Raw genomic sequence first — 27,990 nt, 5'->3', positions numbered from 1 at the left:
ATATTGAGGTGCTTTAAAATACATATATGACTGAACCTCACCCACACCTACTGAAACTCTTCATTTTGGTTCTGAATGCCTATTTTGGGGAAATATTTCCAGGATTATGACAGACATTTCAGTGACAACCTGCTCAAGGTGATTTCCTGCATTGTCATTGTTAAATCCATCTATTCCTTCTTTTAAACCAGAATTTCTGGCCTATAATTTCACTGAGAAATAAAGATACTATCTTTACAATAGGGGATATTCTAACCCTCTCTACAGCATGATGGCTCTGCAGCTATTTGAAAGCATCTGTCAGTGTACCCCACATATACTCTTGTTAAACTGTTTTGATTCTGGTTGTTTCTGAAATGTGTATTGGAAATGCAGCATTGTTTGAATGTCTATTGTGAGTTACTTGCTTTCTAAATTTATCTTAATCCTTACAAACCTAGAGGAAAAAATGTTTTTGACCCTGTTTTACAAGTTCGTGAACTGAAATTTACATAGGTATTTTTTGTATGCCCAGGCCATACTGCCAGTGTCAGAACTAGACCTCGAACCCAAGTTGTGACTCTCCTTTACCACTTGATCAGGAGTTTGTTGATTTAGCCAAGTAACTTGTAAGATCTTCACATGCTTTCTTTTAGTGGGATTGCCCAGCAAAGTGCTTATCAGGTATCAGGTAATGATCCCAGTGAAGTATGTCACAGCTATGCAGTAACTTAAGGCTGCTGTAATACCGAGATAAATTGAAGTTCATTAGTAACTTTTCAGTGACCCAAAATGGATACTTTAATGGTCATATAAGTATAAATTAGTATATTAGGTAAGGGAAAGAGTTTAGTGCATCTTTAAAGAAAAAATGGTTTTAATAAATGTACCATTTTACTGTATATTTCTTTATGTAGTGAGGAGGGGGCACATGAGGTCAACAGTCAAGTTTTCAGGTTAATGTCCTCTTTGTCACACACCTCCTTTTTTGGGTTTTGGAGATACTTTCATTTATGAGCTCAAAATTCTCCACTTAGCACACTATTAAGGTGGAAGTTGAAAGGCTGATATCAGTGGCCTAAACCTGAAATTCTGGTATGTTAGTAGGCATGAATACCATGTTAAGAATCTGGGCCTTCACATAAAAAAGATTCTCTACAGACCTTAGGTGAACAACAGAAATCTCGGTTTTCTGTATATAGCCTAGAAGATTCTGAAATAGCCCTCAGAGGACACGTAAGAACTGTTAAAAACTGTACAGCCAGTCATGGAGGACAGAAGTGGCATGCAGGACTCACTTTACCTATCTTGTTCCTCATTTCTCCCTACTTTATATTAATTTTTAAGAGATACAGAGTAAAATACATGTCATATTTGGAAGCAGTACTTCCACAGAATTTTAGAGCACAAAAATTAATTTCAGGCATCAGTCCTCTATCTTATATTATCTTACTAAGATAAATTTTATTAGGAGGCTGAGGCAGGTGGATCACATGAGGTCAGGAGTTCAAGACTAGCCTGACTAAATGATGAAACCATGTCTCTGCTAAAAATACAAAAATTAGCCAGATGTGGTGGCGCATGCGTGTAATCCCAGCTACTCGGGAGGCTGAGGCAGGAGAATTACTTGAACCTGGGAGGCGGAGGTTGCGGTGAGCCGAGATTGTGCCATTGCACTCCAGCCTGGGCTACAAGAGCGAAACTCCATCTCAAAAAAAAAAAAAAAAAGGCAAATTTTAATTAAGAATGTAATTCTGGGCCCAGATACTAACAAAAACTTGTTTTAAATCCATCTAAAGGAGGCCATTTGAAGTGGAGAGAGATGAAATTATATTTTCCTTTCTGAATTACTATCTTATTCATAGTATTCAAATTCATATTTAGTCTGTACCGTACCATCTCTTAACAGGTTTTGAGATAGCCAAAATAATTGGAGCATTCCTATGATATTAATGGGTAGGAAAAAAAATATGAGGCCCTTTAAGGTTGCCAAGTATAAAGAATACAATTTGAGCACGGGGGCAGTATTTTTTTTTCCTAAGGAACTGTTCATTAAAAATACCATATTTGGAGTCATTTCTTTTCATAAGATAACAATAAAAAGTGTTAAAGAATTGGTAGAGGCTAGTTTTTAAGAAGTGTTAAGTGCCCGCTATTTCCCAACACTATCGTGTTGGGTGTTAAGATTAGAGATGATAGCATTAAAAGAGCTTTGTAATTTAGTGATGGAAACATGGATGTCAGCAAAGAAATGTGAAGTGCCATAGCCTACTAAACCTGCTAAAGTACTTGACAGTGAGGCACACCTGCAGCCCCATCTATTTTGGAAGCTGGAGTGGGAGGCTGGTCAACATAGTAAGACCCCTCCTATTTCTTTAAGGAGAAATTGCTAAAACATTCTTTTTACTACTGCAGGTGCAACATTGTTAAATTTTATACCAGCAGTGTTTCACATCTAAAAACCACTGTATTCTTTAAGAAACATTCAACAGTGAGCCTATATAACAAGGTAGCTTAACTTGCTTGTGGATACCCTGTTAATTTTGCTTTGATCTTGGGTTAGGGTCTGTGCTTAGCCTGGGAGATCCTTGTAGGGAAACTTGTATCAGAAGTTGTAATGGGTTTGAGTTCTCAGGCCATGTAGAGCATCATGTTAAAAATTGTGGGGTTTTTTGTTAGGCCTAAAATAAATTATTTTTCAACAATGAATCTGAAATTCTTAGTATAACCAAATCTGATGCAATGCAATTTTATGTACACATGAGTGTGTTTCATTTGTTAGAAACTGAAGCCTCATTCAGATAGTGTTAAAATAGGATTTTCCTTTTCATTAATGAGTCCTTTGATGTGTTATATTAACGTTACAATGAAGTAGTTTTGCACCTCAGGTGCATAAAATTGTCAGAGAGAATTAAAGGAGAAAGAGCTCAAACTTCATCAGAGATCGTGATTTAATTGATGTGGATCGAAGAGTGTGAATTACCCCCAACTCCCCCCCCCCATGACTCTAATACACATTAGAGTGTATTAACTAGGGATGGTGTGTTTATTTCTGCCTTAGGGCACTAGCTTTCCAAATAACTTTTGGTATGGGCTTGAGTCATCCCTGCATTCTTGCACAGAGTTTCAAGGCAGAAATTTGAACTACCCTGTAACTTAACAGTTGAAAAAAACCCTGCTTCCTGTGTTACCTATCTTACCTACACTGCTATAGCTTGCCGTTTAGCACTTGTCTTTCTTTACCTAAGGAAGTAATTTGCTGAGGGAACTGGCCCTTTTGCTTATTGAAACTTTACAAGGTAGCACTAGTGGAGCATAGTACTACTTCCATGTGTACCTAAATTTTTTCTTTTATCTGAAAGTGCTCCAAGCCAGAAATCCTTGATTATTTATAGTGTGTAAGAGTTCTTATTATATGCTGTGGGTGAAAGAGCGCAGGGCATGGGACCTGTTTATTATGCAGTTCAAGAAAACTCATTGATTGTTGAGTACATGTTCTTTCTCCTGATATTCTTTTGTCCCTGATGTAAAAATTGTTCATCTTTCTTACTCTGAGAAAGCCATAAGGAAGTTTCTAAACCCAAACTACTGTTACCTGTATCTAAAAATAGCTGGTATTAGTATTATGAAAGAAACTGCTGACAATTTTGTGGTCCCCTCAGTCTCTGAGACTTTAGTACCAAACTGTTTTTAACCTGATACCCTGTAAATATAAGTTGTGATTATAAGTTTTTATCTGAACTGCAATTCACTACATTATTTCAATGAAGAGTATATTATTGAGAGTGTTTTCTTTTGAATTTAACTACGTTAGTATACAGTTAGGTGTTTTTTTTTTTATCTGTTTTACTTTTGAAATGTGTTGGTTTGTGAATTAGCATTTGTTTTAACTGATACTCTGTTTCTCTTTTATGTTGTTTATTTTTTAGTGATTCACCTTTGCCAGTCTCATCTCGTGTCTGCTTTGTTAAGTTCCATGATCCAGACTCAGCAGTTGTGGCACAGCATCTGACAAATACTGTATTCGTTGACAGAGCTTTGATAGTCGTACCATATGCAGAAGGTTTGTGCTTTGTTTAACTACCTATGTGGGCATCCTAAGATGACCATCTACCTCAGTAAATATAGAGTGAGCATTAGTAGCATGTTAAATCTAAGCTATTAACATTTTTAAACCCTTGTTATACTGCAGTCCGTAATTTTTGCTTGCAGATTTTTTTAATTCTAAAAATGAGAAATTAAGTCTGTTATTATAAGGTATTTACCTTTTGTTTTCTTTTAAAACATTTTTAAGTTGTTTAAAACCATGTCCCTTATTGTAACACCCTGAGATACATCTACTTAGTTAATTTAATGTTGAGTTTTATGAAAAAGCCCTGAGAGTAAATGATTCACTCCATGTATGCTTACAGAGCCTTCAAATAAATGCATGATGTTATTTCTGTTTTAAATAAATGAGTAGGTTGATTTTATTTTCTTAAAGTTTCCTCACATTGATAATCGGAAAAAAAAAAAAAAAACCACATTGAATTTCAGTATACCAAGGGTTACAACGATTTTGGTTTTCGTGAAAGTTCAAGATTTCCTGTAGCTTAGGTGCCAAATGGGCACTGGGTGTTTTATTTATGCCAGATTTTCTTGTTCATTCTTGCTATATTTCTAGAATATCTCTAAATAATAAATTCTTCTCTCTGTTATTTGTGTGTGTGATTTTTGTAGTGGAGAAGGCAAATGCAAAACCCTTCCAGATGCCTGAAAAACAGTGGGTCCTCTGCAGCTACAGGGGATTCTAGACATTAACTAAAGGCCAGCAAGCACTCAAGTGCCCCAAGTGTTTTCCTGGTGTAACCATTTGTTAACTACATTTTCTCTCTTTTTACATTTTAGGCTGTTAAAGTAATTTGACAGAAAAAAAATGAGCAGGTTTTTTGGATCTAAAAAGCCACTGTGACAAGAAATTTTAATACCATTTTGTAACATTTTCTAAGGCGTATTTCATAATTAGTTTGTTCCCAATGTACTGCTGCTTGATTTGCTTTTTGGTAACTATAAATTTTACTCGAATCATTGAAATATGATGAAACTGCTGGATTTTAAGTTAATAATTTAATATGCTGACCAGGATTTAAATGCTTTCCCCTTTCCTTAATAAACTGGTCAGTGGAAGTGGAATCTTGATAATGCTATCTGAAATCTTTGAATACAAATGTGAACATTTACACCATACTTTGTAAAAGTTGTGAAATGTCTAGTCCTTAACACTTAGAGAAATTGCCTCTGGTTTTTTTAAAGAAATTATATTTGTAAATGGATTAAGGCATGTTATGTAATACTACCTCTGTCTCCATGATATTAAAGTGTATCAGCCAAGTTTTAAGGTTTTATAATATATAGATAGATAAATTTTTGAGTTAGTGTGTTTTGGTTAAGCAATTTCTTTTATGTCAGTGTGCCTGTTGTAGGATAAGACCATCAACAGAAAATTTACAGAATTCAAATTCAGGATGAATAAAATAGAGTATAGGTCTTGGAACAAGGGTCAAATCATGTGAGTAATATGTAAAACATTTTGGTTAGCCTGTAAATTTAAATTTTTTATTGGCTAAGTATTATAGTTCCCAATCCCTGAACATAATACAGTATATCATATAAATGACTTTCATAAATATTTTCAGGCCGTAGTAATTTTTCTGGACCTATTTTTGGAAGTGAAATATTTAGGAATATACAGTATATAGAATTAGGGAAATATTTCATTCAGAATTCTATTGTTGGTGAATTTAATTCTGGTATGATATGCTGTATTAATGTTACCTCCAGTAAATACCATTCCCTCCAGATTTAGCTATTACACTTTGGTGTTAGCTCTTGGTCAGTGTTTTAGAACAGTAGACATAGTCTACGGTAAGGAATAGTCTTAACTGGTAAAAGTAAGATAGCTTAATTTGGAAGGAACTCTTAATAGTAATGGATTTGGGGATTTTTTAGGTTCCTTGGTTAATGTTTGTTTCTTTTGTCTGTTTCTTTTTCTTTCATTTCTACACATTCATGCAGTATTTCATGGTTCTATCAAAGCAGCAGTAAAAAAAATACTCTTGACGCATGAAAATTAACTGGTGAGGGGCCTCATTGCTATTTTTAAATTGTAGTTTTATTTTTAAATAGTCTTTTTTTAATCAGAGGATCAGATGCATGACTTTTTTTTTTTTTTTAATGGATGCAGATCTTCTATCAGGTGTCTCACAATAAATTCAAGAGGATTTTAGTTTGCCAGAAATGTTGCAAATGCACTAATTTGAGTAAGATGTTGTTACTGAATATATCCTCTTGAGACATAATTTTGCATGCAAAATTATCCCATAATCTTTGTAGGTTTGTTAATATTGATGCATTACTGCCCTATATCTAAATGATCTTCTCCCCCTTCCCCTCCATAACTCTTGGTATCTAAATTGATGACAGCTCTGACACAAGCAAGATAACAGTGCTGTGTAGTATACATTTGTTTATATTATCGGCACTTCTCAGTATAGGTGGAAGGAACCATTACCTTTATTTAACAGTGGTTTTTCTTTTTTGTTGTTGTGTTTTACAGTTCTTTTCCCTGGTTCAGCCTGAACTATATACCAGGCCCTGCTGAAAATACCACCCAACAGTTTTCTTCTGCAGCTTATCCAGTTTCTCTTAAGTGCCCTGTACATATTGTATGTTTTATGATGAGATGCAGTTTCTTAATATGTATTACAGAAATACTACTGGTATTTGCAAATATGTAGTTTAATTGTATTATTGAACTCTCATTTTGGGGGCTTGGGCACATTAACAGATTAATCCATCTGTATAGGGCTTTTGCTGTTGGATAGAATTTAAATTGTCTACATAAATATTTGTTTTAGGACCCTTAGATTTTATCTGTACACAGATTAGGCTTTAAAAACAGATATATATGTCATTTTTGGATTAAGGAGTTTGGCTAAGTTAGCTTTTCAACTGGCACTATATAGCAGCATTTTTTGGTATGGTTAGCATGGCACATGGCGAAACATAAAGCATTTTACTGTACAGGTAAGGAATGTGCCATGTTGTTTTACCTATCTCTCTCTCTCTCTCACTCCCATGCACACATCCTGTGTGTATTCAGAGACCTTCAGAAACATTCATATTCATTTTCATGAGTCAGCAAAAGCCCTACGCTTGATTCCAACAGAATATTTCCTTTACATACTTTCTTCTCTTAATTTTTACAAAATTTGTATGGTAGGTGTAAAAGAAAATCATAGTAACTGTACCATATTATTAACCCCTAAATCAAACTTTTTTTGTCTTGTGTATCTTGATTTTTCTGTGTGCTTTATAGTGAAGCAGCCGACACGAGTCGTTGTTCATAAAACAGCTTTTGAAAGTTGAGAGCACACCCCTGGAGAACCGACTGTGCTTGCTTACGTTTGGTTCATGACTTAAAAATCGAGTACAGGTGATGAAATCTTGGCAGTGTTAACAAAAAAGTAGTGTGTATTGTGCTATTTTTTTTTTACTCTAGAAACTTAACCATTTGTAGAGAAAAAGGAAAAAATTTTCACACATTGAAGTTCATTCTGACATAAAATTAATGATAAATAATCATAGAAATCAAGCTTTGTATTTTAGCGAACATAAGTACTTTCAACAAACTCAGGTGGTGTATCAGGGAGACATTTTCTGGGTGTTTTTGTGTGTTTTCTGTCTTAGAAAAGAATGTGTTCTAATGCAAGGATGTTTCTCTGCAGGAGTTATTCCTGATGAAGCTAAGGCTTTGTCTCTGTTGGCACCAGCTAATGCAGTGGCAGGTCTTCTGCCTGGTGGTGGACTCCTGCCTACTCCTAACCCACTTACCCAGGTACTCATTCTATTGAATTCTTAAAAGATGGGGGGGAAGAAAACACAGAATTGTGGATAAAGCTAAACATATTTGAGCTTTGTAGGTACTCATGAGATTCTAGTTGAGATAGCATTATCATGTGTACAGTATTGTAAAGGGCTATATCGAAATCACAAATAGTATAGAGGATCTCTTAGACTTTTGTATTTTAAGAACATTCTGAAAATCGTAAAATATCTGTTATATCACTTTTACCACTGGCTTTCAAAATAACCCTAAGTAGTTTTGGAACCGTCTCATGAGGCACGAACACTTCTCTGAACACACTGTTAAAAATGTGTTCATTTGGACCAGGAAAGAAAACTGAGGTTCAAATTTCACAAGTGAGCCCTTCGTGGGTTTTTTTTCCTTCCCCTTTATCTTTTCCTGTTACTTTTACGTATTTGGCTTGAAAACAAAGGCGATTCTTGATGGTGACGTTTGATATGGGAACATGAAAGAAAACTGGTTGCAATAGTGTTTCTAACACTGACAATGCTGTAGGAAGCTTACCATTTTAGAACTAAAAGACACTTTAAATACGGTGTATTCTAATTAATGAGATTGTAACTGGTCAGTAGTTTCAAAGATTGTAGTGAATGATGAGCCTCACCTGGAAATTTATAAAAGCATTCTTTTTAGTATATCATTTTGCCTGTGTAAATAATTGACTAATTGACTCTTAACTGAAGTGAACTATAAAATGAAAGATGAGGAGTTCTTAAGCTTTTTGGGTGTGACTTTTATCACTTAACTCTGAGGGGTTTTTTTAACCTATAAAATGAGGATCTGGGTAATTTTCTTTTTTCTTTGTTTTTTTTTTTTTTGGTTTTTGTGTTTTTGTTGGGTTTTTTGTTTGTTTTTGTTTTTGTTTTTTTGAGATGGACAGAGTCTCACCCTATCACCTAGGCCGGAGTGCAATGGCACAATGTTGGCTCACTGCAGTCTCCACCTCCCTGGTTCAAGCGATTTTGCCCCAGCCTCCCAAATAGCTGTGACTACAGGCGCGCCACCATGCCCAGCTCATTTTTGTATTTTTAGCAAGGGTGGGGTTTCACCATGTTGGCCAGGCTGGTCTTGAACTCTTGACCTCAAGTGATCTGCCCGCCTTGGCCTCCCAAAGTGCTGGGATTGCAGGCGTGAGCCACCGCGCCCAGTCCAAATCTGAGTAATTTTCTAAATTCCTTTAATGTATGCAATAGCTATGTTGGACAGTAAGTTAAAGTAGTATTAACACAGCATTTTGCCTGTACTGAATAAACAGTTAAATTATAGAAAGTTTGATAGTTTGTATTTACTAAATAAATTGAAACAAGGAGAACTTGTAGCACAGTGTGGAGAAAGTGAGGCTGTTTCAAAAGCTACAGATGGTTTTAAAGCAGCCTCACTTTCCTGGTTTGTGTCTATTACATTATGCATTAATCAGAATTGTGTCAAGCAGGTTGCAGAACCCTGCAGTAATTTGAACAGGGAACATTTAAGGAATTACTAACTAGTGATAAGAGATTACTTGGGGAACTCTAATGAATACAGGAATCACAAGTATAAGAAACAACCACTACCTCTGAGGCTGAAGCAGAAGGAACACAAACCCATTTAGTTTAGGGGACTCCTCTTTCCCCATCTATGCTGAAATTTAGATTTGTTTTTGGAAGAATGACTAATAAAGAAGTTCTCTTGGGTGCCCTGGGGAGCTGCGTAAGGAGTTGATACTGAAACCCACTGAGAGGTGAAGGCTGCTGGGGTTTGACATGGTGGTACAGGAATGATCACGGGACACAGGAACCAGGAAGAGCCCCTTCCTTAGTGTCCTTCCAGCACTCTTTCCAAATGAAGTGTTATATCATGGCAGCTGTCAAAGGAGAAATGCTTTCTAAAGGTCCTGCCTCCAGTATCACAAAACAGCAGGGCAAAGAATAGTAGATTTTGATCCTGAGAAGCAGTAAATAATTAAAATCAGCACAAGAATATGTTGAAATATTTTGTCTTTTTGTCTTAATCTAGGGTTTAGGGGGGAAATGTGTTGTAATGGATGGAACATGGGTGTCATAGAGAGCAAGACCCTGTTTCTATTAATATTGTTATTGGACCACAGCCATTTGTGTAGTTTATTGTCTCTGGCTGCTTTCAAGCTACGATAGCAGTAGTCATATGGATTTGTGTACAACTGAGTAGTTGTACAGAGACCAGAGACCATGTAGCCTGAAAACTGAAGTTATCTGACCCTTTACATTAAAAAAGTATTAACCCCTGGTATAAGGAACTGAAATGAAGCTTTACATAAATAAAATTTGACATTTCACAGATTGGCGCTGTTCCACTGGCTGCTTTGGGGGCTCCTACTCTTGATCCTGCCCTTGCTGCACTTGGGCTTCCTGGAGCAAACTTGAACTCTCAGGTATAACTTAGCAACTTCAAGTTTTTCACCCATTTTTACAGAAAATCTGTTTGCTGTTGGTTTGCATTTCAAGAGCAGGAGCTAATGGCTATATTGTAGTAATTTTTTTCTTATTTAAACTTGTTAGAGCTTTAAACAGTCACTGAATGACTAACTCCTTATCCGTTCATGGATTTTTTTTATATATAGTTCAAAATAGAAAATAGGTTCACAAGAAGCCAATACATTATCAGTGTGTCATACAGTCAGAGTAAATAGTCATGAAAAGATAGGAATGTGGTTTATAATTTTTCTATAATGGAAGTTTTTCTTTTATTGTAATTTAGCTAACCTTTGTTTCTGAAGTTCTTACTTTGTAGAGATCTTTTGTATTATATTGGCTAACCTGTTTGGAGTTTTACATATTTCTTTATGTCAAAAAGTCTTAAAGGAGACAATTGTATAATATCAAGACTGTTCAGCCTCATAATCTTTATATAACTTGCTAAAGCTGCTCTATCCAATACTGTAGCGACTGATGTCACCGGTTTCTTTTTTTTTTCTTTTTTCTTTTTCAATGTGGCTACTAAAAAAAATGTATGTTTCACGGCATTTAGTTTGCATGGATTTCTGTTGTTCAGTTTTCTGCCTACAGCATACTTGTAGGTTTGGCAGTTTGTCCCAGGGCATTTCAACATAACTCAGAAAATATTAGTTATTGTTTTATGTATTCTCATTGTTCTTATGTTTTATTTTTTGCAGTCTCTTGCTGCGGATCAGTTGCTGAAGCTTATGAGTACTGTTGATCCCAAGTAAGGGTTTTTTCTTTGTTTTCATTGATGTGATATCTGAATGTCTACAGAACTAGAGTTTTTTTTGATAGCTTATAAGAAAGTTATCAAGTTTCCTTTCTCAAGACAAGCAATATATATTGTTACCTAGAAACAAGGAGAGAAATACAGAAGTAAGCCAGCCCCTCTAAAATACTTTTAGTGTCATTTGAGTCTTGAATAGTAATTGTAAATGACTTATACCTGGATGATAGCAAAAGAATTATTAAGGGGACAACTTAGTTTGAACATCAGAGGCTGAGTCCTGAAGATAGTAGGAGTTAGAGGTAAAGCTGAGGGAATCACTATCCCAGAGCAAAGTAGTATTACATATTATATAATTAAGAGCCAACATTTTCTCTTAGTGCTTTTAATAAGTGCTCTTCATGCTGTCACAGAAATTGTTTCCGACTTGATAATGTGACAAATTCATCAGTTTTTTTCACTGGTTATTTCTTGGCATAATAAATTTGAACTTTATACCTTTTCCCCTTAACTTGGTGAAAGCCCCTATCAGTAAGTGAGGGAGCATGGAAAGAAGGACAGAATCGTTCAACTTCAGTAGTCAGTGGCCTTTTTTGTTAGAAATTATCTAAAAATAAAACCAAGCATGTACCCATCACCCAGCTTATAAAATAAAATAATACCAATACAGTTGAAGCTTCCTGTGTACCCATTATTTAGTACATTTCCCATTCTGCCCACAAATAACTACTAAATTTGGTGTCTGTAATCTTTTGTTTTCTTTCTTTTTTTTTTTTGAGATAAGTCTCACTCTGTTACCAAAGCTGGAGTGCAGTGGCGCAATCTCGGCTCACTGCAACCTCCGCCTCCCAGATTCAAGCAATTCTTCTGCCTCAGCCTCCCGAGTAGCTGGGACTACAGGCGCATGCCACCACGTCCGGCTAATTTTTTGTACTTTTAGTAGAGACGAGGTTGCACCATGTTAGCCAGAATGGTCTGGATCTCCTGACCTCATGATCCACCCGCCACGGCCTCCCAAAGTGCTGGGCTCACAGGCGTGAGCCACCGTGCCTGGCCTATAATATTTTTTTACATGTGTTAACCTGTAAGGGGCATCTTTAGCCTTTCCACTCAAGATCTCATGTGTAATTTTGGTGGGCCGTTGGTCTCTGCCTTAGTTCCTCCCCATCTACAGAGTAAAAGGTAATGTTCTTCCTCCGCAAAATTACTATGTCATAAACTTTTTTTGTTTATTTATTTTATTTTTGTTTTTTTAGACGGAATCTTGCTCTGTCCCCCAGGCTGGGGTGCAGTGGCGCAATCTCAGCTCACTGCAAGCTCTGCCTCCCAGGTTCAAGCAATTCTGCTGTCTCAGCCTCCCGAGTAGCTGGGACTACAGGCACCCGCCACCACGCCTGGCTAGTTTTTTGTATTTTGAGTAGAGATAGGGTGTCATCATGTTACCCAGGATGATCTCGATCTTCTGACCTCATGATCCGCCCACCTTGGCCTCCCAAAGTGCTGGGATTACAGCTGTGAGCCACCACACCTGGCCAAAAATTTTTAATTTATATGAAAAAATGTTCTTAGCATCAGCATATTTTCTTGTACTGGCATTTCTAAAAATGTGTTTGTTTATGGAAAGTCAGTGGATGTTCAGCAAAGGTATTTTTCTAATTCCAGATGACTCTTAGTCATTAAAACAAATACTTGTAAATATTCAAAACAGTGCTATACTATATGTAGTTTACCAAAGTTATCATGGAGTCCTCCCCTCCGTTTTTTTGAAGGAATATTTTGCTAAAATGGTATTATATACTTATTTATTTGAAATGCTGGTGTGCATTTTAAAATATTTCAGATACCATTTCTTGATTCTGTTTCAGGTTGAATCATGTAGCTGCTGGTCTCGTTTCACCAAGTCTAAAATCGGATACCTCTAGTAAAGAAATAGAGGAAGCAATGAAAAGAGTACGAGAAGCACAGTCCCTAATTTCTGCTGCTATAGAACCAGGTAAACAATGTTTATGCAGTTTTGTTGTGTGATTCTTGGCAAAAATGACTTTCACATGTGGAATTGTGTGGAATGACACCCCAGTCGTTTAAAATGTTCTAAATTCTGATAAAAAGATTGAATAGTTGAGTGCCACTCAGACATATTTGGAGACAGTTATGGTGGTCACAGGAGTGCCAACTGTATCTAGAGGGCGAAGGGCCAACATGTTGCTAGATATGCTGCAACAAACAGGACGGCCTTCCACAGCAATGGTTAATCCAGTCCAAAAAATCAGCAGGATTATCTAATACTTGATATAATTATTTATGTTTATCTAAGTTGAGATAGCCTAATTTTAAATTTTTTCATTGATCAAGAGAACCTAGTGAAAATACTTCTCTTTAAAGTGTTATTTCTTTAAAGAAAATTAGTTGTCTTCTTTGCAGATTGTCTTTTTGAGATTAAATGAATAGATACCATTATTATCTGCCCATATATATTTAGATCTATGGCCCTGGATTTTCTTTCTTATAAATATCTTATTCATTTAATAAATGGGAATGTTTTTTAATATGCCTAGTATTAGGAAAATAATTTTAAAGTATAATAGTGGATAAACTGATACCAAATGCTTTATATGTGTTATGTTATTTAACCAATAAAATGTCAAATAATTAGCCACAGTCACATGGCAAGCAATAGGAGCTTTTAGATAGCACAGCCGGGTCTATGTAAAGTTTACTACACACCGTGTTCTAACTGCTGTTTTTATTGAAAACATATGACTAAAATGACTAAATGTAGTTTATGAACCGATGTTTTTACCAATATTTTTATGAATTTATTATTGATAATGACATTCATAATGTATTGAACCCTATTAATGACATGACTTAAATGTGGAAGAAACTCAATCTCACTTTGATGATAGTCAATGAGTGTAGAATACAATGGCTTTATTTCTCTTGTTATGTCCCCAGTTAAGAAATTCCTTATGTGTAGTTGTAGATCCCCTTTCTATACTTACACAGTTAAAGATTGGTAGGTAAGAGGAGTGATGAACAGATAATAGGAAGCGAGCTAGCTTACTAAAATCTGATTCTGTCACAGAAGTGGACTAAAATCAGTGAGTGAATCATGACTTTCTGCATTTGGGGGCCAAATACTGAATCTGTGAAGAACCAAGGAATGGAAAAGGGACTCCCTCATTTAGAACCTTGTCAAGAGTAAATTAGAGCCAAAGAATGAGAAATTTAGCCTCTTTATCGATTGCTTTACAGAAAACATTTCACAGCCTTTTAAGTCTGGCAAGTAAAATAGTCAAAGGAACCTTTAGCTAGCTGAGAACTAGAAGTCTAATTTGGATCTACCAAAAGCTTGGATGATTTATAATTTATAGTATTTCAGTAAGCGTCAAAATCATAGTTGTAAAATGGTTGCTTGTAACATTCAAGGGTTGTATGTAAAAACTGAAAACTAAGGTGAAAAATTATTAGAATAACTTCTGAAAGGGATTAATCTTCCTATTTGATATGATTTTTAGAGTCTCTGTTGCCGAGGCTGGAGTGCAGTGGTGCAATCACAGCTCACTGCACCCTGCATCTCCAGGCTCGAGCAATCCTCCCAGCTCAGCCTCCCCAGGTAGCTGGGATCACAGGCACACACCACCATGCCCAGCTAATTTTTGTATTTTTTGTAGAGATGAGGCCTCACTATATCGCCCAGGTTGGTCTTGAACTCGTGGACTGAAGTGCTGCTCCCACTTCAGCCTCTCAAAGTGCTGTGATTACAGGGATGAGCCACTGCGTCTGGCCCCTATTTAATGACTTCTAAATGCGAGTTCCTTTTCTTTTAAATATAGATAAGAAAGAAGAAAAAAGAAGGCATTCAAGATCAAGATCACGTTCTAGGAGGAGGAGGACTCCCTCATCTTCTAGACACAGGTTAGGTTGCTTTTTAGTCAGTTATACCTTAGACAAAGATAGCTTACATATGTCACATCTTTTTCAATTTGCTATTAATCTGTTAGCCTCTAGTTAAAGTGTTTTAGTAACCTCTGCTGTTAGAGTGTGTGAATGTCTGTTCACACATGTATAAAGTAAGAAAAGGTACAGACGAAATAGATGATTTATACTTTAAAACCCCAAAAAATTCAGAGGTGGTAGGAAAGCATTGGAACTTGAGCAACAAAATGAAAAATAATTGATTCATTGAATTATACAAGTTTCCAAATTACTGACTTGTATTTGTTACCTAGTATCAAAAAATGACATCTGGTAATATCACCTTAGATCTCATCAGTAAAATGCAAGTACTAGGAATCTGGCATGCTCATAACAATGGAGTCATTTTCCAAAATTTAATTTTCTCAGATTTTTATTATTTGTAACAAACTCATCTGTTTTCCTTATATAATAGACTTCATTTATTTTTCAAAAAATTGTCTGCCAAATACACAAGTCTGAGTAATCATTTTGTAGATTCTCAAAGGTGATAATGAAAAAGCAGTTAGTTCAGCTCATAACTCACACAGGTGTCTTCTTTAATATAGCCATTATACTTCGTAAGCATCAGAAGTGATTTATGCATACTTTCCATTTCATCACACAGAATATTTACTCAAGAGACTAGATTTAATTTTGCTACTATGTTAATAGTACTCTAAGGAGATTTAATAAAATTAACTTCTACTGCTTCATCAAAGACATCTTTATAAAAGTGGCGTTATTTTTTTCTTTTACTACAAGTGCATACAGAAGTGCCAGTGAAGAAGATAGTGACTCCTAGGGCAGTTCAGTAGCCCCTACCTTGATTTGTGTTGAAGAGTTCAGTATTTCTACCCACTATGGCCTTTGTGACATTGTTGCAAACGTCAACACAGTGGAAAAGGCAGTAATTTATTATTATTTTGAAAATAGTTTTGACTTTATGCACCCCATAAAAGGGTCTTAGAGCATCCACACTTGCGCAAATGACAACATGAAAGCCATTGCTCTAGGTTATTCACCAACTATTTCGGCCATTCTTTGATTTTCTTAGTTTCCAAACTCAATCCTAATTGGCCTAATTGCATTCTGGTTCTAGTCAGAACCTTTTAGGGTTGACATTCAGAACTAGAACGTTCCAGTTGTGGTCAGTTACTTCAGCTAGTTTCAGCTTCACTTTACATACCCCTCCACCACTTGACTTTTTTTTTTTTTGGAGATGGAGTCTCACTCGTGTTGCCCAGCCTGGAGTGCAGTGGCACAATCTCGGCTCACCACAACCTCCGCCTATGGGTTCAAGCAATTCTCCTGCCTCAGCCTCCCAAGTAGCTGGGATTACAGGTGTGTGTCACCACGCCCAGCTAATTTTGTATTTTTAGTAGAGACGGGGTTTTTCCATGTTGGTCAGGCTCATCTCAAACCCCCAACTTCAAGTGATCCGCCCGCCTTGGCCTCCCAAAGTGCTGGGATTACAGGCATGAGCCACCATGCCCAGCCAGTCACCATTTGACTCTTAAACCTTCACTCCTGGGTTCGTCTGTTCTGGAACCTAGTTCTGTCAGTTGTCTGCCTTTTCTTAGTGTCTGTTACCCCTTAGTTTTTACCAAGGATTAGATAAAATCATTTCTCCTAGTTATTGTCAGGATTTTTTAAAGAGCAGTGTGACTTAAATCCTAGACTTTGTCACATCTCTATTAAAAGCACTTACATCATAAAATATCTAAAAAGTCATATTTGTTCTGTCTCAGAGATGGCCTTTTCACTCTGTTTTTATTATCTTCTAATATCATTTTCTTATTTTAAGTCATTTCTTGGAGTATTACAGGAATTATCTATCCTGTATGCTATGTTTATTCCCTGTCACCCACCTTATCCTAGTCTGTCTCATTCTCAGAGATATCTTTCAGAAACCCAAATATAGATCATGTCACAGATACTGAGAAGCTCCTTATTGCCTTGATAAGGTGATAGATAAAACCTTAGAATGGCTTTCAGGGTTCTTTAGTGTTCTGTCTGGTTTACTTTTTACACGTGTCATTTGCCACTCCAAAAGTTACGGGACTAATTGCCTCAACATATCATTTTCTTTATGTCTTCATGTTTTTGCTCATGATCCTTTCTGCCTAATGTTTTCCCACATCTTCCATTTCCACCTTGAGGAGCTCCTTTTTCTTTCTTCAAGTTACAATCTTTGCAGTCTTAATCTTCCATGACAGTGCTCTCATAGTTTAGTTTAACCTCTGCAACAGGATGTACTTCATAATATGATTACTACGATTGATATGTGTTTCCTTTCCCTTTACCGAACTCTTATTAAAAAGGAGAGCCTGGGCCGGGTGCAGTGGCTCACGCCTGTAATCTCAGCACTTGGGGAGGCTGAGGTGGGTGGATCATGAGGTCAGGAGATTGAGACCAGCCTGGCCAACATAGCGAAACCCCATCTCTACTAAAAATTCAAAAATTGACTGGGAGTGGTGGCGTGCGCACCTGTAATCCCAGCTGCTTGGGAGGCTGAGGCAGGAGAATTGTTTGAACCCGGAAGGCGGGGATTGCAGTGAGCCAAGATTGCGTCACTGCACTCCAGCGTGGTGACAGCAAGACTCCATCTTAAAAAAGAAAAAAGAAAGAACCTATGTCTTTTTCTTTATATTAAATATTACTGGGACTCTCATTTTAATATTAATTACTTTACTATGACCAGTGAAAAGTAGAAGTGAAATATATCCCTGAATCCAGATACTCGTGATACATCGTAACAGAGATCATTGTTGTGAGTTGTGGGAACCCCCACCACACATGCACGCACACACACACACTCACACACACACCCCACCCCCCAGCTCAAACCATCCTCCCACCTCAGTCTCCTGAGTAGCTGGGACTACAAGCATGCACCACCACACCTGGCTAATTTTTGCGCCTTTTTTGTTGTTGTTAAGAGACAGGGTTTTGCCATGTTGCCCAGGCTGGTCTCAAACTCCTGAGCTCGAGCTGTTCGTCCACCTCGGCCTCCCAAAGTGCTGGGGTGACAGAAGCCAATGAGTCCAGCTCAGTTGTAATATCTTAACCATCACATCTTAGTGTGTTAAATGATCGTGACTTTCACAAGCTTTTTGACTTTATTAAATATATTTTACACTAATCTCTTTGGCTGGCTGTTAAAAGCTCATATGAACTAGTAGGTGTAGAAAAGTGACTCTGTAGTACATTCCCCTTGAAAAACAACTCTTTAATCTCTTAAGGTTATGATTCTGATATTTTATATGCCTCTGTTTCATTCAAAGTATATTATTGATGCCTTTTATTTAAATCAGGCAGTGTGATAGTTGCTCAAGAATACAGTCATGAAAAGACTTACTTCCCATGTCTTTGTGGAGCCTATGGAAGGGTAGTTAAGTACATAAAAACATCTTAGGATGTGGAGATGTTATTGCAAGGAATTGTTTAGTAAATAGTTCCAAATGTGGCTGAAAATAAAATATTAAAGTTGAGTTCAATAACTCAAATAGTTTATTGAGGCATTACTATGGGTTTTGAGGCAGTTGTTTTATGGAATTATGGCAACAGAAGCTATATTAGCACATCAGTAAGAGGAAAGAAGGACATCAATATTTAATGTACAGTCCCTCCGTATATGCAGGGGATTGGTTACAAATCCACCTATACCAGAATGCATGCATACTCAAGTCCTCTGGAATCCACTTATAGGAAAAGTCAGTCCTTACTATACATGGGTTCCTCATCCTTAGAATACTGTTTTTAACCCACATTTGGTTGTGGCAAAAAAAAAAAAAAAGTGTGTAAGTGGACCCATGCCGTTAAAGCTCATGTTATTCAAGGGTCACTGGTGTGTGCCTACACTAAGGCACCGAGCTAAACTCTATCTTTGCCACCATTTGGTGATGGAGATGTTGACTGCTGAAGTAACCAGGTCAGAGAGGTTAGATAATACTCTTAAGTTACCTGGCTTATAAATGAGAGTTTAACACAAGTCTTTAAGATGTCCATACTCTCATACCTTGAAAAGTAGGCAGAAAAATTAGACTATATTTGAAATGTTGCACAGAAAGAAGTTGAATGGTCAGTAAAAGTGATCAAGACTAAGCAAAGGACTACAACTTAATTTTTAAAATAGAAGAGAATGGGCTGGGTGTGGCGGTTAATGCCTAGAATCCCAACTCTGGGAGGCCAAGGTGGGCTAGTGGCTTGACCCCAGGAGTTCGAGACCATCCTGGGCAACATGGCAAAATCCCATCGCTTAAAAAAAAAAAGGGGAGAATGAGTATTTTAATGCAGTAGGGGGGATGACAGTATCTGAAGGTTAAATGTGCTTCTTACGTCCTAGAAGAGCCAGGTCAGGACACAGTGGATGGGGGCTCGGTGTGGGGAGTAGAGAAACAGATATGTCAGGGAAAAAAGAGAGTAAAAGAGGCAGTTTATACAAATTGTATATATTTATAAAATGTCTGCATTGCCTGGAGTTTCTTAAATTGTGGATTAAAGGAGTGGAATTTGTTTAAGAGAAAAATTTGAAATAGGAGATGGCAACACAGTAAGTGGTTTCTCTTTATAAAATAGGAATAATAGTGGCATTTATGGACTAATGAGACCAATTTATAGTTTATATATAGTATGATATAAGTATTTGATTTATGATAAGGTTTAAGCTGCAGTAGTGAGGAATCAAATAAGAAATACATGCTAAAATGCTATATAATTGTATAAGATGATGCAAATAAGTCATATTTTTATTCTCCTTCATGATCTAGTAGTAGTTTCAACCTTGGAGTTGTAAGTACAGTGGGCATAGAAGGACCTATCTGACAAGTTGAGCAAATCATTAAAAGGTGAGGAATTCCAAGTGTTAAAAGGTATTACTAATTCCTAAGGTGTTGAAGGTGTTTGTTCTATGGGCTAAATAATAGCAACTGGAAGGGAATTATCCCCCATTTAATTGTTTAGTCCATATGTCTGAATCTTTTGTCTGATACTAAGCACAAAATTTATAGTCTTTTTACATTTATACGCATGTATTGGCTTCCTTTTACATTATTAGGCGGTCAAGAAGCAGATCGAGACGGCGGTCACATTCTAAGTCTAGGAGTCGGCGACGATCCAAAAGCCCAAGACGGAGAAGATCTCATTCCAGAGAGAGAGGTAGAAGGTCAAGGAGCACATCAAAAACAAGGTATAGCATTGGGTGAGAAAGCAAATTTTAGAGTTCCCAATATCGCCACTACTGTGCTACTTAGTAACAAAAGAGGTGGTTGGGGTGGGGGGCAAGGAAATAGGGCTAGACAGGGGAAGAAACTGTCAATATTTGAGTTTAGGAGTCTGACATTTGTTTTTCTGGTGCTTCATTATAAACTGAAACTTCAGCTTATAGCTGAGGGCCTAAGTAAAATTTCTTAGTAGTAGGAATTGTTAGCTGTCCTGCTACCTTCTTTCATAAGAAACACCGTAACGTTTTGTTTCCATCTAAAAATACATTCAAAAACCAGTCTTTTTGTGTAGAGCCAAGCACTTTTAAATTAGTATGCCCCCAATCATTTATAGTTGTGAGGCATACAGTTTCACAGCACTTAGTTTTTTTAGCAACTGCTTTTTATCTCTTGCTAAAATATCTTAATTTTCTAGAAGCAACTGTATTTGGCATTATTTTGTTCATTTATATATTTAGTTAAATCATGTCATTAAGTATATAGCTGGGGACACAACATAACTTACTCTTGGGAAGCATAAAACTCAACTGATGAGAACAAGAGTGGGGGTAGCTTTACTATCTTTGCTAAACCCTTATGTGCTACAGAGTGAATCAAACAAGGTCAATAGAACAGTTATACAATGGAATTAAACATTTCTTGAAGGACTTTCTGATTGCTAGGAGAGGAGTGATGGATTTAGTTACAAGAGAGGAACTGTTAAATGATGATTGCTACTTGCTGATGTTGGAAGAAGTTTGAGAATGACTCGAGTATTAAATTCTGAAAGATTTGACTAGATTTCAACGTGGGGCATGCTTTCAGGTCGAGAAGGGTGTTTCTTGAAATAACAGTATTTTGGTGTAGTAGGACTAGAAAATGAGGTCAGGAAAATATAATGAGACAGATCATGGAAGGCTTTGTTGTTCACACTATGCCGTTGATCCAGGAGGCAACTGGAATGGGTTGAAAATGGTGAACAGGGAATTAATATTTTCAGGTTTGTACTTTAAAAGATTCATGACAGAGTACAGAATCAGTTTATGGGAAGCATGACTGGAACCTACTAGGGGACTGTTCGAGTAATCCAGGAGTTAGATGATAAAGATTTGAATGAAGAGGGAACAATGATAAAGACTGAATGAAGAGGGAACCGAGGATGACCAAAGAAGGGGAAAAAAATGAAATAGAGAATATAGAGTGGAAACATTAGCTTAGAACAGTAAGAGAGGGATACTTTGATTCCTAAAATTAGAGAATAAAGAGGGGGGTTATGAGACTTCTCATTCAACAAATATATATCATTTATCTACTCTTTGCTCAGCATCTTGGGGAGAATGATGATCTTGGGGAAAAAATATTGTGAGGAGTAAAAATTTATAGGAATCTGTAAAAAAATAAAATTGAGTTATGGCTATAGTCACAATCTGTTAATGATATTTTTCTAATAAGCCCTGAATAGTTCATAATACATAGCAGCAGAAAAAGATAAAAGCTTGTTTGATCCATGATAGAGGTTGACAGGGGATATGTGTCTTGGAAGAATATTCATGATGTTGATGAATGATTTTGGTAGTGCTCTATGGGTTTTGGCCTGATAGGAGAGGTGGGTTGGGGAAGTGGTAATAAGCTGAGAGAAAAAGGAGTCTTGAGGAGACTAGAGACAGTTAACTTATTGGTGTTTACCAGACATTTCAAGCCAACATCCTAGTTATTTTCTCACCCATCGTCTACTTTAGTCTACTCAGGAGAAAACCTAGGAAGATAGGATTTTAAAAGAAGTTACTGTACTTCAGATATGCCATGTGAAGTATTATTTTTAAAACAGTTTCTGTCAGAATAACATTTATGCTTTTAAGAATGGGATTAGATCTGATTATATTCTTGTGTATGTAGTGCTATATAAATTGGCATCAGCTGAGTCTTCTAATGCATTGATCAATTGTGTTCATTTGTTAGAGACAAAAAGAAAGAAGACAAAGAAAAGAAACGTTCTAAAACACCACCAAAAAGTTACAGCACAGCCAGACGTTCTAGAAGTGCAAGCAGGTAAGGTGGCATTGTGAATTCTTGGCAATTATTTTTTAACTTTGCTTCTAACAGTATCAGTATGCTGTGAATATGAAGTCTTTTCCAGAACATAAGTATTTCAGTGTTGAAAAAAGTTACATTTTGCCGTTATTGAAGTTTTTAAAAGGCAATTTGTGAAGAATAATGTAGTTTATTTTTCTTTTTACTTAATATTTTGTGGTCTAGAGTATATTTGAAGTAACATGGAATTCAACAGAGGTGAGTTTTTCTCTTTATAGTTTTAAGTTTTAATGGCTAAATCATACTAAATTGTTCCATTAAGAAAGTTTATTGTAGTTAGCTATATTTATCATCTGCATGTTAGTACTTGATAATTTTTCTATCCCTTTTAATGATTGTTGAATTAATGGGAAAGTAATGCAGATTCTGGTTTGTGTCATTCTTAGACTAATTCTATCTTTAAGCTGTCAGTGAAAACTGAAATGTTGCAGACTTTCAATTGCACAAACTGCACGAAAAGCACATTTTCATCCTTAATTTGGGATTTGTATGATATTAATAAGGGCTAGATTTCATTCCATTTTTCAGATCTCATTCACATGTTTTGCTGCAGTGCCTGTTTTATTCATCAACATTACTTAAATTCACTAGGAGGTTCATGCCATATAAAAAATTTAACTGAAATGTATAAAAGACCTAAATGTAAGAGCCAAAACTGTAAAACCTTCAGAAGAAAACAGAAGTGAATCTTTGAGACCATGAGCTTGGTGGTTTCCTAGATATGACTTCAAAAGCATAAGAAACAGAAGAAAAGACAAATTTTTGGAATTCACCAAAATTTAAAATATTTGTATTCCAAAGGATACTATCAAGAAAGTAAAAACCTAAAGTGCTAGACAGAAAATACTTGCAAATTATATATCTGATAAGGAACTTAATATGGAATATATAAAGAACTCTTACAACTCAGCAATAGAAAGGCAACCCAATTTAAAAATGGCAAAGCATCTGTAGCCATTTCTCCAAGGGAGATATGCAAATATCTAGTAAGTACATAAAATCTGTTCAACATTATTAGTCACCCAGACCACAGTGAGATACGTCACAGTCACCAGGATGGTTAAAGACAGATGATAGCCGAGCCTGACAGATGACAGTAAGTGTTGATTAGGATGTGGGGAAATTGGAACCCTGTGCATTGCTAGTATGAATATAGACTGATACAGGTGTTTTAGAAAGCAGTCTGGCATTTCCTAAAAATGTTAAACATAAGAGGTTTTTGATCCTCCAGTTGTACTCTTGGGGAAAAACGAAAACATGTTCACACAGAAACTTTTACGTGAATGTTTGTGACATTATTCATAATAGCCAAAAAGTTAACTCAAATATCATTAACAAATGGATAAACAAAATGGTATATCTATATAGCTGAATATTTTTCAGCAATAAATAAGATTGATACATGCTACAGTATGGATGAAACTTGGAAACATCCATAAAAGGCCATGTATTGCGTGATTCCTTTTATATGAAATGCCCAGAATAGGCAAATCCATAAAGATACCAAGTAGATTACTGATTGCTGGGGAGAGAGGGAGGATTGGAGTGATAGCTAAAGGTTAAGAAGTTTTTGGGGTGATGAAAATTTTCTTAAAAACTAAATTTTTAAGGATGAAAACGAAACCAAATATAAATACAGAAGGAAATGCTACATCAGGCCTGAGGGGTAGGTGACAGATAGAAAAGATGGGAAGTACTACATGTATTTTCTTACCTTAAAAACTGTTGAGGCGTTTTTTGTTTTTTGTTTTTTAAACCTGTTGCTTTATATAATGTAAGTACCTTCTCATGCTGTATTATTGGGTCGCTCTAAATTAAGGCATCTTCTGTGAGTTATTAAATACCCACTGTGTTTGTAGTCGTGCTACAGTCTATTGAGGGACACGGAAATGTAATACAAAATATTTCTTCCATCTAGAGAATTTGGAGTTTCAGTTACACAAGACAGTAACAAAAAGTATAAGGTACACAGTCGTGACAATGTTTGATAAGTGAATACTCAGTTATGTGTATTGTTTCCAGGACAGGGATCACAGAGGGCTATATAAGTAGAAAAAAAGCTTCATTTGGAAACTAGACAACTAAGTACAGGGTTTTTTTAAGTCTAATAACTTTTGAGAATCAAGAACAGAATTTTTTTTTAAGTCACAGTAAAAAGGAGGGGAAGGCTGTATATCTTCAAAGTAATTGGTGATAGCAGGGTTGTTGGGGTACTGGGGGGGGGGCAATTTTGCTAGAGTATAGGGTTTCTACCTTTGCTCTAACTAGTTCTCTGAATTTCATCTAATGATTTAAAGGTGAATATGGGGATATTTTATTAGTAACTACCTTCTGTATCACATTATTGAATTATTCTGTACTTACTTTGAACACTGAATGTTTGAACCAAAAACTAACTTCTTCAGTAATAGTTTACTTCACACGTCACCCCTCTCACATTAGTTTTGTTAAATCAGTTTTTTCTTAAGCTTACTGTTTCTAACATTTTGTCAGCAGTTAAAAGAATTGCTAGAAATTAGGAGTTTTCTTGAGGGTAGTAAAGGGAAAGGTACATGGTTTGCAGATGTTTATATTACTCATTTAATTGTTTAGCTCATACCAGTATTGTGAAACAATCTTTCATTTATCGGTTTTTTTTGTTTTTTTGTTTTTTGTTTTTTGAGACAGGGTCTCTCTCTCTCTTGCCCAGGCTGGAGTGCAGTGGCCCTATCACAAGTCACTCCAGCTTCAACCTCCCCAGGCTCAAGTGATCTTGCTACCTCTGCCTCCTGAGTAGCTGGGACTTCAGGCATGCACCACCACACCTGGCTAATTTTTTTGTATTTTTTATAGAGACAGTTTCACCATGTTGCCCAGGCTAGTCTGGAACTCCTGGGCTCAAGCAGTCCCCTCACCTCAGCCTGCCAAAGTGCTGGGATTACAGGCGTGAGCCACTACACCCGGCCGCATCTTTCATTGTTAGAACCATCTATGATGTGTCTGCATTTTTAAGATCACACTGTATTTTAAAACCTAGTTTACACATTTGTGGTTCTAGAGAGAGACGACGACGAAGGAGCAGGAGTGGAACAAGATCTCCTAAAAAGCCTCGGTCTCCTAAAAGAAAATTGTCTCGCTCACCATCCCCTAGGAGGTAAGAATGTTAATCATTTAAAAATATTTTTGTATTTTTCAGAGGTTTTTCCTTTTAAAACTGTCCTGTAGTTTTTCTTTTCAGCAGTTACAGTTCCTAAGAATATTTTAATGTATTCTCTTTCTGACTTGTGACTTAAACACCATGAAGGATTGAACACTTTAGTCCTGTAACCAAGTTAGTTTTGTAGCCTTTGTTACTTGTGTACTTTGATGGTCCAAGATTTTGAAGTTGGATCTTTGCTGTACTACTTACATCCTGTGAAGTTGGGTCAGGCTTATCTAAACAAGTTAAACCTGTTGCTGCACGTTTTACTGTCATTCTAGACATAAAAAGGAGAAGAAGAAAGATAAAGACAAAGAAAGAAGTAGGGATGAAAGAGAACGATCAACAAGCAAGAAGAAGAAGAGTAAAGATAAGGAAAAGGACCGGGAAAGAAAATCAGAGAGTGATAAAGATGTAAAAGTATGTTTACAAATTGATTTATTTTTATATTTGGGTTGATGTTGGTACTTTCAGAAGTTATTTTTCTTTGGAGAAGTTTACTTGTATTATTCTCCTTGGCAAAGCAGGTTACACGGGATTATGATGAAGAAGAACAGGGGTATGACAGTGAGAAAGAGAAAAAGGAAGAGAAGAAACCAATAGAAACAGGTTCCCCTAAAACAAAGGAATGTTCTGTGGAAAAGGGAACTGGTGATTCACTAAGAGAATCCAAAGTGAATGGGGATGATCATCATGAAGAAGACATGGATATGAGTGACTGAATATTGCCTCTGTGGGAATCCAACTGTATACCTGCATCAGTGTCATTCCTTTGTGTGATTTCTTAATGCTGTATTTGTTCATCTCAAACCTAGATGTATACAGCTCTGAGTTATAAATGGTTATAAAGCTCCTGTTACTGATATTAGTTATTTACATCAAAAAAGCTTTTAGAAAATGGTACGAGGTAACCAATTCTTGTCATGGTGAAATCTGATTGAGTAACCAAGCAGTTTTACTATTCTGGTGCTGCTTCATAACAAAAATGAAAAGCTGCATGCATCTACATACAGCAGGCATGGATTGTTTATGTCGTATGATCTCCTTTATTAAGTAAGTTCACTTATAGTATTTCTATAATTTGATTCATTACCGTAATAGGGCCATGTAGGAAATGCACTGATTGCATGTTATTGTGGCAAGAATATCCTAAATGTCATTAAAATCCTCCAACATGATGGATCTGCTTATGGTCTTGTTTGTTGACATGAGAAATTAACATTCTTATAGTTACATCTGGAAATGAGCATTTGAAATAGATAATCCTTTAAGCCTTGTGGCAAAATTTTTGTGGCTTTTATTTAACTTTGAAAGGTTATTATGCACTAACCTTTTTTGGTGGCTAATTAGGGTTTAAATACAGAAACAAGATTTCAAATAAAACTGTCTTTGGCAGTGAGTAAATAGCATATTTTGAAGTAGAGTTGTATACTTTTTCATACAATGTTTGGGAATTTTTTTCCTGAAGTAATAATTTATTCCACATCTACATCAGTGAAAGCTATCTACCTATCCTGAGTCCATCTTAAAGGGAAAAAAAAAAAAACTTATCTCTTGCCTTTATTTTTAATTTTCCACTCTTTGATTAATTTGTTTTAAGCTCTGTGTTGGAAAAAAGGGGTAGTGCATTTTAAGTTGACCTTCATATGCTTTTAAAATAAGACAAATCTACTTGATAATGTACCTTTATTTGATCTCAAGTTGTATAAAACCAATAAATTTGTGTTACTGCAGTAGTAATCTTATGCACACGGTGATTTCATGTTATATATGCAAAGTAGTTAGGCAACTGTTTTCTTAGTTACAGAAGTGTCAGGCTTCACTTTTGTGCAGTAGAAACAAAAGTAGGCTACAGTCTGTGCCATGTTGATGTACAGTTTCTGAAATTGTTTTACAAGACTTTGATAATAAAACCCTTAAACTTATGTTCATGTTCCTGTAAAACCGTATTTGTATTTATTTACACTATTGAATGTATGACATTTACCTCATTCATTTTACAAATTATTTCCCTTTCTGTCCACATGTTTCAGTATAGTAAAAAGAGGAAGTCTATCACTGTAGTGATAATTGCCATCAAAATTGTCAAAAATGATTTAATTTCTATCCAAAACAGTCCTTTTCTTAGCTTAGTATCATTTTACTGCTTATTTTTTGTGTGAGAATGGGGTTGGATAAAGCAATGAACTTTAGTATAAACAAATCCCACCTATATTTAGCAAATTTATATTTTTGGTGAATATAGATATTTGCCTTTTCTGGAGTAGTATAGAAGCTGTCAATGATATGTATTTACTGTACAGTACTAAATAGTGTATTCATTTATGAAATGAGTAGTGTTTGGGTGGATGGGGTTAAGGGAAAATGAGACTTGGAATTGTAGCTTTTATCCAAGTTTTGAGTATAAATAGAATTTTTTTTTTAACCTAAAAACTGAAATGCCATATAGAAAAGCAGCATTGTTTTTATGGTTTGTAGTAACTTTTTAAAGA

General features: G+C 36.1%; 1 protein-coding gene across 28 annotated transcripts in view; it reads left to right on the top strand.

Annotated features, from left to right (window-relative positions):
- SRSF11 (serine and arginine rich splicing factor 11) overlaps positions 1-27,442 on the top strand; it is a 46,291-nt gene extending 18,849 nt beyond the window's left edge. For 8 of the 28 annotated variants that reach the window (XM_005543043.5, XM_045368951.3, XM_045368936.3 and 5 more), the window contains 11 exons: positions 3,909-4,042; positions 7,746-7,855; positions 10,182-10,274; positions 11,016-11,065; positions 12,934-13,061; positions 14,905-14,986; positions 20,085-20,216; positions 22,189-22,278; positions 25,337-25,453; positions 25,780-25,918; positions 26,023-27,442. In XM_005543043.5, coding sequence (XP_005543100.1) covers positions 3,909-4,042; positions 7,746-7,855; positions 10,182-10,274; positions 11,016-11,065; positions 12,934-13,061; positions 14,905-14,986; positions 20,085-20,216; positions 22,189-22,278; positions 25,337-25,453; positions 25,780-25,918; positions 26,023-26,220 — 1,273 coding nt within the window. In that variant the 3' untranslated portion in view covers positions 26,221-27,442. Of the gene's footprint in view, positions 1-3,908; positions 4,043-7,745; positions 7,856-10,181; positions 10,275-11,015; positions 11,066-12,933; positions 13,062-14,904; positions 14,987-16,247; positions 16,370-20,084; positions 20,217-22,188; positions 22,279-25,336; positions 25,454-25,779; positions 25,919-26,022 lie in introns of all 28 variants that reach the window. The other 20 variants (XM_065520408.2, XM_065520412.2, XM_045368943.3 and 17 more) reach the window with 7 other exon arrangements.
- Positions 27,443-27,990: the final 548 nt, after the last annotated feature.

The sequence above is a fragment of the Macaca fascicularis genome, chromosome 1 (genome assembly GCF_037993035.2).
Source record: "Macaca fascicularis isolate 582-1 chromosome 1, T2T-MFA8v1.1".
Classification (NCBI taxonomy): Eukaryota; Metazoa; Chordata; class Mammalia; order Primates; family Cercopithecidae; genus Macaca; species Macaca fascicularis.
Note: the sequence above shows the minus strand (reverse complement) of the source record. Positions and strands in the feature narration are given on the sequence as shown.